The following is an 11,882-nucleotide window of genomic DNA, read 5'->3' on the forward strand; positions in this document are numbered from 1 at the left end:
ATTCTTCCCACTAGCCAGGAATGTAAGAGAAATTATTCTGTGACCAACGCACAATGAGCTTTACTCGGAACTTTGAAGGTCCTAGTGACCATAATAAAAATATCCAATCACAAGATATTTTAAGGGTTCCATGTTAAAAAGCTTGAAAAAGACTGTACTAGCACTGCTGGAATTACTGCTCACTATGTGTATTAACAATAGGCTTCCAGCAACTGATAAATATGGTTCCTGTTTGACTCATGAATCATTGGTTGAATACCAAACAAACTCAACATGGCAATGTTAGCCTATCACCTAAAATAAGCAGAAAAATGTTGGTATTTTTGTCCTGTTAAAAAGCGATGTACTGCTTGTTAAGAATATGTAAATAATTTAATGTCTGTAGTCTGGGATCAGGTGCGCGTTAAATATTTTTCAATTACTCCATTTTATTGTTATAATAACTTGAATATTATGTTGTGGATTGAGACTGAATAGATTAGGTAAGTATCAATTGATAGCTTTATATCAGTCTGGCATTTATATGCATTTTTTTTAACATTTACCAGCACAAAACACTAACTTAACAAGCTCAAATTATAGTATTTATGTTTGTTTCATTATTTGAGGTCTCCCCAAACTTTCAAAATTTGGCTCAACAAAAATACAAGGGGTCTTTGAAAAGTTTCTGCACTTTCATATTTTTGTTGGAAATGCTGCGGGCGGGAGTAGTAGTAATTGCCTATATCATGTGACTAGTCTGTCAGACAAGTCGGCTGACCACACGGTTTAGAGTTAAGAGTTGTCGCACTGTGGTGGACATGGCTATGAATCTTATACATTACACTAAAGAGGAACAGTGCTCTGTCATTTTGTGGGCAGGTGGTTTGCGGGGAGCACAAGTTCATTTCCGCAGGTGTGCTTAGCATGAGGATAAACACTTAGACAATTAAAGTGGAAGGTTATGAAACATCTAGTTTATAGTCCGCATGTAGCGCCATCTGATTCAACCTTTTTTGGATTGGTCAAAGAAGTTTTTTAGGGGATGAAAAGTTTTATGTGATGACGTGAAAGCAGGGGTGCATCGGTGGCTATGCTCTCAGCCAAAAACAGTTTTTGTTGATGGCACAGTTACAGTTTGTTTTTGAAATTATTGATAAATGGAGTAAAAAAATAAAGTGTGAAAACTTTTTGAAGACCCCTTGTATGAATTTTAAAGCATCTACAAGAAAAAATTGCTGGGTGGTTTGCAATGATAGAGTCTAGGATGACACTTTCAAAATGTATACCTAAATAAAGTTAGGAGTTCAAAAAGAAAGACAAAAACATGCAATCCAAATGTTATTGTTGGTACCCTTTATTTTTGGAAACAGATTAAATTTTCAAAGTGATTGTTTTCTTTGGAAGTGCAAGATGAAGTTTGTTTAGTTAGTTTGAACCCGATTTTGAAGAAACAAAAAAAAATGTAATGTAAATTTTTCTTTACGACGTTCAGTGCATTTATTTAATTTCTTAAATGTACATCAATAGCCAGTGCTTTAAAACAGCATTGTTACTGTCTCCATTTAAAGTAAACAAAACAATACATTCAAAAAAGCCAGGTTGTTCTGTTCATGAGTTTGGCAGGCATGGACATCTGTAGCCTGTACACTGCTCCTTGACCAGAGACATCACCCAACATCAATTAGCTGTCATTATAAGTAGTGAACAAAGAAACCACAAAAATAAAATCAAGACACAACTGAGGATGGTAGAAGTTAGCAAGTATAGGAGTAAAAAAAATACTGTAATAAGTATTAGACAGCATTCAAACAAGGTAAAATACACAGTGAATGTACACAGAAAAATAATACAAATAATACAACTATTAAAAACAAGGGTTGACTCTTTGAAGCCTGTAGAAGCCATCTTAAAAAAATAGCAACTCGGGGCAAACTTTCACACAATATATTTCACTGTTAACATATAAAACAAAGTGGTATATTTGTAAAATTAAATGTATCTGATAAAGCTACATTTTCCAGTTTGGAAAAAAAAGAGCATCAGCAAGATAGTTTTTTTAAGTGATGAAAGGGCATATGGTTTATTAAGACTTTCAAAGTCTATTCGTGCAATACAAGATTTATCTTGTTGGCCAACAATAGTAAATCATGTTAAAAATGTACGTCTTCGGAACCAAACACAGCAACAAGATCCCCATTTTACAATTTTTATTTAAAATGAAAACAAATAATACAAAATACCTCTTTAAATTCTATTTACTTTTTCATGTTTTTGGTTGCAATGCCTTGATTAGGAACAATTCAGCCCATTTGAAGTAGACTTTGGAAATTGCAGCTTTTAGCATACCATCCGAAATCCTCAGTGATTAAGTACTATATAGATATTGCAGTGTGTAGGTATTTTTTGTAAATGGAAATTGACATTGTTAAATGATCCTAAAGGATAAAAATCACAAGCCAAAACCAAATTGCTGGTCTTTTTGACCAATGTGGCAACTGGAAATTTGCACAACATATGATGTTGAAACTAATATATAGCCAAGAAATAGAAAGGCTATCTACAGTGTCAGAGTAAATATTTTTGGAAATAAATCAGTTAATAAAGCCAGTCGCCATTATCTTTACAGCTGTTGGATTAAAGGTAAAATAATTTAGTACACTTTCTGATGAACGATATAAGTAAGAAATGTCTGGCAATTCTTAATAAGGTTTCATTTACATAGGGAGATATGAGCTACAAATTAACATGACAATACATCAGCCATTTTTCTATGGAATCAACCAAATACATTCAAAGTAATTTTCCATGCCACTTTCCAAATTTTTGAGGTAAACATACATTATAATATTAAGCAACAATGACACCAACCATCTTGCTCAGCAGTAAATAGTGCTTTCAACACATTCCTTTGAGGTACTGTACAAATCAACTTTCCTGAGGTTTTTTTGTCATTTTTGCAGACAGAACAATAAAATAAAGAAACTGCAGAAATGAAGGTCCAGATTACTTTGTTTCCCTGTTTTACTGTTCTGCAGAACAGACAGGATTGAGGAATACTGTTGCTCATACAATGGCAAAAATCTGGTTCTCTGTTTTTCAACTTAACTGTTTATCTATAGTCCAGTAATGTTTGAAGTTAAAGCTTTTCATATTAGCACATGCCACCAATGTAATTGTGAGGCAAACAAAAACATAAAATAAAGCACCAATTTAGGCACTTGACAGCAACTAAATCTCAAGAACAGCAGAATGAAATCAACAAACAGGTTCACGTCCTTTCAATGCCAACCTAGGTACTTCCACCCTACTTCTTTCGGAGTGTTGGCTTGCTTGAACACAACTAAGCATCAACACATACCCATTGTCCCATGTGATTCAATTAAGAACATTGGCTGTTTGATGCACATTTATTTCAAGTCTACCATCACTCTGCAGATGCAAGGTTACTTGGGCTGTCTTGGTACCTTAAACAATTAGGCCACTGCCAAAAAAACGGGATTCAATTCCCTAGTTCACCTATGTTTGTGTGCCAGCATTCCTTGCAATGTTTCAAGTCTGTCACTGACTGCACCCAAACATTTTGTTCCATTCAATATATGTATCAAGTTCTTTTTGTGATATGCTAGGCTGAATCTTGCAGAATACATTTTCAAAGTCTTGATATGTTACAGGTCGCAGCTGGCCAGGCATAATGGCTGAAAGGTCTGAAGGTGGTATGGCATGCAGAGGGCCTACCACAGCTTCCTGACACAAACGAGCAACATCCAGTCCCGAATATCCTTCTGTACGCTGGACAAGGAGTGCAACCTCTTTGTCGGAGAGACAGTAATTGTGCTGTGATAGCAGTTGTATTATTATCTGATGTCTAGCTGTGCTGTCGGGAAGGGGTATAAGAAGTCTTTTCATGAAGTATCTCCGTAGAGATTCATCTATTTCTTCAGGTTTACTTGTGGCACAGATTACAACTATTTGGTCCTCAGCAGAAGATAGAACAGTATCTAACTGCATAAGAAATTCTGTTCTCATGCGACTTATAGGACTATGTTCTTCGCCCACTTGGGTAGAAAGAAGCATATCAATGTCACTAACAAAAATCACTGATGGCTGCCGACACCTTGCAACAAGGAACGTTGCATGGACAATCTTTTCACCTTCGGTTATCCATTTTGTGACAATATTGGAGCCAGCAAGTTTAAAGAATGTGGCACCCAGCTGACTAGCTATGCATCTGCCCAGTAAAGTTTTGCCTGTACCTCTAGGTCCAAATAAAAGAATGCTCCGAGGCAAAGCAGTGAGTCCACTGAATGCATCTGATCGAATTACAGGCCATAAAACTTCTTCTTTTATGAAGGCCTTGACTAAATCAAGGCCAGCAATTTCATCCCAGTCAACCGGATGTCCCTGGCTGATAATCTCATTTGTTACAAGGTCAATAAGGTGTGTATCAGTATTCTTCAGCTGTTCGTCCACAGAGTGGTTGGATGAGGTAGCTGTATGAATTCCAGGGCCTTGTAGAGCGTGTGGGAGCATTTGTCTGTGATCATCACTGTGTTCACTAATTGCTGTAGAGTTATATTTTCCAAAAGTTTCACTTGATCTTGAATTTTTAGCAGTGCTATATGAAGGTGGGGTAAGAGCTCTAGTTGACTGACTGCTGAATTTTCTTTGTTGATCACCAGGCCCCAGCTGTTTTGCTGGCTTGAAGGCTAATGACGTTTCAGAATTTCGGTCAAAGCCATTTCCCCTATTTGGATTAGAAATACTTGTGTCAGACATTCTATACATTGGGCTATGTGAGGTTCTTTGTTGGCTATAACTATAATTTCCATAGCTGGGATCTATATCACTTTGTCCTGCCATGTAGAAAGCTTTTCTTTTAAGAGAGCTAGCAGAACTGTTAGACAAAGAAGATGGCGTTATGGGAGTCAACCCATGGGTCTGATAGCTATAGCCTGGTACAGTAGTGGGAGGAAGAGGAGTAGGGGCAGGAATGCCTGAAGGGAGGTAAGCAGAAGGAGGAGGTGCACTTCCAGGACTATAGCCTGACCCAACAGCAGATTGGGGAGGATAAGTAGCAGGTGGATAGTTGTAGCTTGACAGGTTTGAGGCCCCATTGTAGCCTGGAACTAGAGCTGGTGGGGGTGGGGGTGGAGGAGGAGGCTGTAGAAGTCCAGAGCTATGAAGTGGCGATGGGTGAGGTGAGGGCAGTGCAGAGGCAGACTGGCTACTGTAACTTGAATGCAGGTAGGATCCGTTATATCCTGCTCCATATTCCTGAGATGGTAGTCCTGAATGCAGACTTGGTACTGTGTGACTTCCACATGTACTACTGGAATAACTGGGCTCTGCCAGGTTGCTTCCCACCCCAGGAGAACTACCTATGCTGGCAGAGACATCTGATGGAGGTATAGCGGCTCCCACTCCAGCTTTGCTTGCTGCAATAACATCAGTAACACAGTTCATAGGATATACACCCTCAGAATTTAAGGAACTCTGCCAAGGTTCTCCTTCATTTTTTCGGCCATTTACAAGACCTGATTGGGCTTCGGTGTAATTACTGAGAATAGGCCTTTCCATGGAACCATCCAAAATTCCAGAATATTTCTCAGCATATTTCTTTAATAGATTTGATGCTGTCAAAGCAGAGATGTCATCATTGGCCCAGGCATACTGATAGGTACGCTGCAAGTGGCCGCGGTATGCTTCAGCTTTGTGGGCTGGTGACCGGGTGGTCGAAGTTATGTCAAAATGCTGTTCCGGCCATTGAGCATGCTCCGGCGTCCACTGCATTTTCAAGCCTTTAGAGAGAGAGAGAGAGAAAAAAAAAAACAATAGTTAAAAAACCTGTTAAAAGCAAAAACATATATAAACTTTTTAAGGTGTTACAAAATGCAATGTCATCTGCTAAAAGAAAAAAAAATCAAAAACCAATCAGGTTTTAGTTTACCTTATTTTGTCATATTTTAATCAGATTCTAGGCATGTGATTATAATACATTTTTATTGCAAAATAAGGAAAAATGTAGTTAATAAAATGTTGCTATACTTTATAAATAGGGTCTTAATTTATTTAGAAAACATGATTTACAACAAATAAATAAGAAATAAGTCAATTTCTGAAGCTTTGCAGCATGCAGCTGTTCTGTCTTCACAATATCACTTTCAGTTTTAGATTTCTTTTTTCCCCAATCTAAAAATATGAGACACAGCTGACAGATCACATCTAGGATACCTCTCTTATTTGGTGCTGAACACCTAGTTAGCGCAGCATAATGCACCCTGTGCAGAACAATATGACACAGACATTGCAGGTCATTCCATAATCCAAGTCTCATCTAAAGTGGTCCACGACAGTTTCAAATCTGCTTCGTGGAGTGCAGCAAAGCAATCTCCCAGGCAGCGGTCTGTCGCTTTCATCACACAAAGCTTACAACTTGGTATGAATTACAACTGCTTTATTTCTGCTTTTGAGCTCTGTTGTCAAGTCGCTGGGAAAAAAAAAACAAGCAATGCTCATGTGTTGGATTGTTTCTTCAGCACATCTCTAGGGTGCAGGTATTAAACTGCACTAACCCCCTAAAAATATTTCAGCTTTACCCTCTAGCTGTTACAGCTGGAGGCCACTGAATAGATTTTTGGAGTAAGGTACATAAAAATAGCACAAAACTGCCATTCTATATTGTGAACATTGCTGCTGCAGCTATTTTTTATAATACAGTTCTATAGTGTCTTGTATCTGTATAGCGGAGCCCCAACCTCATTTTTAGAATTTCAGTTGTACTGGATTCTATACTATACTCAAAATATTTGGTCTGATTTTACCGGTGAGCTTCTACATTTGAAGCTGCAGCAATTTACAAAAAGCCCATCCTTTACTAGTTGCAGAACATCCAGCATCATCCAGCCTTTGCCTCCCCAGCCTTAGCTAGCTCATCTAAACAGTTGGCAAACAGTACATCCGCTTCACAAACATAAGGCACCCCGATGGCCTGTCCACCCAGTCACAATCTATCTGCATTGCATGGAGAAGCCATTGGGTCTAAAATAGGGTAATGTAATGAAAACAAAAAAGGTTTTATTCAAAAACATATAAAGATAGTTTAGGGTCCAGAAAGGTAAAATATATTTCCATTGTAAGTAAGCCCAGCACTGACACCATCAAAGACTCTTTGCAATGGAATACAAATCACTCTTGCATTTTAAATGCTGTTTGTAAATATTTAAGAAAGCCAAAAAAGGGGGCCAAGAGAGAGGGAATGTAAGAAAAAAAATATGAATAGAAGAGAAAAAAAATGACGAGAGGAGAATACAGGGGAAAATTCATTGCAAAAGGAAACTGAGAAGTAAAGTGAAGGAAAGGGTAAAGAATAAACAAAAATATAAAAATAGGAGAGCACAGACACAGGAAGAAAGAGAAAAGAAAATGAGTGGAGAAAGGTAGGAGGTAATAAAAGGGTAATTACAGGCGATCGACAGAAAGGGAACATGTGAACAAATTGAAAGAGAAAGGAAGAAAGGAAAAAGAAAGAGATGGATAGAGGAGAGAAAGTGACAAAAAATATGAAAAAAGTTGAAAATGGACAGATGAAGAAAGAGAAAGGAAAAGAGAAGAGGAAGAGATAATAACAGGGAAATAGGAAGGCGAAAAAATAAGAATGAAAAGAAAAAAAGTAAAAGGAAAGGGAAAAGGTAAAGAAATGAGAATAGGAGAGAATAGACAGAGGAATAAAAATAAGAAAGGAGAATAAGGAGAAATATAACAAACAGAAGAGAATGGAAACAGAAAATGAAGAGGAAAGAGAAAGGAAAATATGATGCTTAAGAGAGGAAAAAGGAAGGAATCTAATTTGTCATATTAAAATAAACAAATGTATCAAAATTAATCTATATAATAAGAAATCCTAATATTTTAATAGTGGTGAAAAAAACGCTAAACTACGCTGGTAAATTTACATAATCTAGGAGCGTTGTTTTTTTCTTCATTCTACAAATGCTGGCAGTTTGTTAGTAAATTGCACACAGCATATTGCAGACCTGAAAAGTAAACAGTTGTGTCCAGATCTCTAAAGATTTCTACAAAGCTGGATTATGGGCAGCAGTGTACAAGCACACATCTGGAGCTTGGTTAGGTTTCAGGGGCCCAGGCTGCACGGCAGATTCTAACACAATTGTCCCCTGCAGATGCTGTCACTACAATCACTATAGTACCCTAACAATTAACAATTCCCCTGCTGGTTTGGGCTGCAGCTGTAACTAAATAGACTCCGAGGGAGACCAAAAAGGATGAGGCTATGGCATCACTTTCCACTGCTGGTCAAACAACTAAGAGCTGGAAAAATAATTCTGTATAATGAATAATATGCGGTTTGTGCTGCACTTCTGAATGTGCTGAGGTTAAAAGAGAGTTTCCTGACAAAGAAAGTCCGTTTGTATTGGTTTCAATGTCCCTTGGTATGGAAAACTAGCTGCATTTAGAAGAGGTTTTCCTACCAGTGAGCTGCAGCCAAATGTAAAAATGAAACAGAAAAAAAATATCCTGAATGCATCTCATAAAATGTACCTATGTGCCTAGGTACTTGAGTAAAATTTTTTTTGTAATAAATGTAACATAAGGACAAACACATGCAATTGTTGGCATACCATTGGTATCATGGTTAGCATTCAGGACTTGCAGCACTGGGGTCACAGTTTTATATATTGAACAGAAACCTCTATGTATAAGGTTTGTGTTTTTCAGCCTGTCATTTCAGCCTAAACAGGGAATGAAGAACACATTCTCTTGATGTCCCTGATAGTAGCACACCTGACTGGCACCACGTGTTGCTTTTTGCTCTCACAGACTATGCTCTGGTTTTCAAGGAATGTGAGAGGCTGATGCCAAATCAAACTCTGGTATTGGTGGAAATTTGTTCAGTTGGCCGATAGTTCATTTACCCAAATGTTCAGGTTAATAGCAAATTCGACCAACAATATATATTATAGGGCTCAGCCAATCAGTCTCCATTAGTGTAGATGCGACAAGTCCTGTGGCCAGATTGGCTAAGCCTTAAGCTATGTAGCATTGGCCAAATTTACCTTGGTGATTGACTTCAATGGGATTCAAATTCAGGTACGAATCTGTCATAGTTCACTGGCCATATTTGTTGCGCTGTGCTATTGTGCCTGTCATTGACACGTATGCATCCATTTGCTGAACATCAGGGCTCTTTGGCTTTGTTTATTTTGGGCTGACTGACCAATTTTTAGGTCAAATTTGTCACAGACTCAAAACCAAACATCAAACCTAGTGCTTACACTACAGGTATTAAAAATAAATGATGATTGTGGAATAAAGATCACCTATCATTTTAATATTTCAGATCTGCCTGATGTTCAGCTTTAATATTGTTGAGATTAGCATTTGATGATTATATTTCCACAACAAATCCAATTCAAATATCATTGACAGCATTTTTAATAATTGATTATCATGTACAGAAAGAACAGCTGACTTGCTAAGTGACACATCAATGTCCCCTGGCTTCTTTTAAATTAAATCTGTTTGCCGATAGCCCATAACAATCAGTTTGATATTTCCTAAATCTTTTTTCTGTTTATCTGTTCAGCTGAAAAGCCATTAATGTTTCACTTGACACACAACATGATCTTAAGCAACAGACAGTTTGCCAACAAAGTGGCAAGTTGATTCCCTACTGACTCTTCTTGTTTTCAAAATTTCCATACCAGAACCACACCAGTTAATTAGTTGGAAGATGCTCTGCTAATTGTGTCAATTTACAAGATTTAGGTTAAAAAATAAAAACAACAAACCTGGCACTGCTGTTTTAGAATGAAAACAATAAAATAGAACAGCAGATGAAGGTCTCTGATAACTCTGCAGTGCTGTTGGTCATATTTGTAGATGTAAATTGATGTAACTTTTGTGAAGAATTTCACTATGAGTATAAGTTAAAATTAAGGGGCCCAATTTTCAAATCATCATTTAAATGTAAGTAAACCTAAAACCTTTTGTTTTTGTGTTTGATAGAATTAGAACCCTTGTTAGTTTTATTACAGATGGGGAAAAAGAGGATCAATGGCAATGGGGATGGAGCTTCTATTATTTTTTAATTATAAAGCTATTAAATAAATGAGTAGCAGTCCCCTGTCCTAAAACATTTCCAATGCTTACCCCTGGGTACAGAATATACAATGACCCCTTTTTGAGTAAGCCCAAAATCATCATCAGCATACTCAAAAAGTAATAAGTTTATATTTTATATTATAGTTATCATCCAATGATAGTGTAAGTGAAGAGAATCCAAATATTGGGCTGGCAAATTCTATTACTTGGGTCCCATGACTTCCAAGGGCTGGTATAGAGAGGGGTAAATCTCCCTATGTTTATTTTGGGCATAGGTCGTTGTCATATATCTGACCACGTAGAATGGGAACAGTGCCATACCAGTGGGGGGATTCTCTAGGTACTAGGGGTAATGGGGGTGCTCTAGGTACTGTAGCTACAGCTAAATTTGATTCCACTCTAATAAAGACATGATTAAGTCCTGGCCACCAAGAAAGTATGATCACTTCTCCAAAACTCATTTGCAACATTGCCACTGGAACCAGCACAATCAATGTACTATACCAGATCAACTGTTTTTCTGCATTCATATGCAAATACATTAGAAATAAATGAAATACATCAACACATGCAAATGAGGGAACATTCCCAAATTGTTTAAACCTGTATCTACTAATGATTTTAGTGTAAAATACAATTCTCAATCTCTATCCATTATATTTTGCTACTTTTGTTGAGAACAGAAATATAAGATACTCATACATAAAACCAAAAGTTGCTGCAAATTACAATGACAAATTGAAGGGCCATTACATAAAATTTTAACCTTATATCAATTTTTTAATAATTTTTCTAAAGAAGTGATCAAATAATCTATAAAAACATTTTTAACTAGGTTACCCCTCTATCATAATTGAAATTGACAATAAATTCAACCCAATAAGTTAAGCAAGTTCCTCTAATTAACTTTGTCTTAAACAAGTTGTTCAATATCAGATTTAAGACACAATGTTGATATGAGAGATATGAGAGGAATCACAGCATGGCTGCAATAAAAACAGATCTAAGCAGTGAATGTTCTACAATCAATTTGCAAACTATAACCACTGTATGTCTCGGCCACGTTTTCCTGCTAAGAGCTGCTTGGCTTGGCAATCTTTAAACAAGGCCCCACAGGGCCTCGGCTGTCAAGCTGTATGTGGCAACATCACCAAGCTGCTGCTTCAATTGAGGCTCGGGAGTAAGTGACTAATCCTGCTGCAAGCAGCTCAGGGACATAAACGGGACGTCAATAGATATGGACCAAGCTTTTCCTTTTTTAATTTCAAATATAGTTACAGTTTTGAAGTCTTAAAGTCAATTCATAGTTAGTGATTTTTTTGTTTAGATATATACCTCAAAAACACTTAAGAATAAAGTGAATAACATCACCAATATTAATAATAATACTGAAAGGTATTTTTATTCTCTTGTATTTATACAATGCCTATAGTCATATGTCAGTAACTAGCCGTCAGAGGAGCTGACAATTCAATGTCTTCACCCTAGTCATGTGTCATCTTGAATTTCAATTACCTAAATACATGTTTTTTTGAATGTGGGTGAAAATGAGTTTCCAGAAGAAATCCAAAAAAGGTTAACATACAAACTACATGGGCCATATATGGGGCTATATTTTTTATTGAACATGCAGACTTTGCTTTTAGGTTTTGAAGTCCTATACAAAGTAAAATAGTTCTTCCTCCTTGCTTCCCTTCTCACCAGTATACAATAGCATTGATATGTCATTCTGCCCAGTCCAGAACAGGAATAGAAATGAAACTCTCCATCCCTAGTTC

General features: G+C 37.0%; 1 protein-coding gene across 2 annotated transcripts in view; it reads right to left on the reverse strand.

The window, feature by feature from the left end:
• Window positions 1-1,318: 1,318 nt before the first annotated feature.
• FIGN (fidgetin, microtubule severing factor) overlaps window positions 1,319-11,882 on the reverse strand; it is a 109,346-nt gene continuing 98,782 nt past the window's right edge. For both annotated transcript variants that reach the window (XM_072418253.1, XM_072418252.1), the window contains one exon: window positions 1,319-5,780. In XM_072418253.1, the coding sequence (XP_072274354.1) occupies window positions 3,541-5,780 (2,240 nt within the window). In that variant the 3' untranslated portion in view covers window positions 1,319-3,540. The remainder of the gene's footprint in view (window positions 5,781-11,882) is intronic.

This window comes from Pyxicephalus adspersus, chromosome 7, assembly GCF_032062135.1.
Source record: "Pyxicephalus adspersus chromosome 7, UCB_Pads_2.0, whole genome shotgun sequence".
Classification (NCBI taxonomy): domain Eukaryota; kingdom Metazoa; phylum Chordata; class Amphibia; order Anura; family Pyxicephalidae; genus Pyxicephalus; species Pyxicephalus adspersus.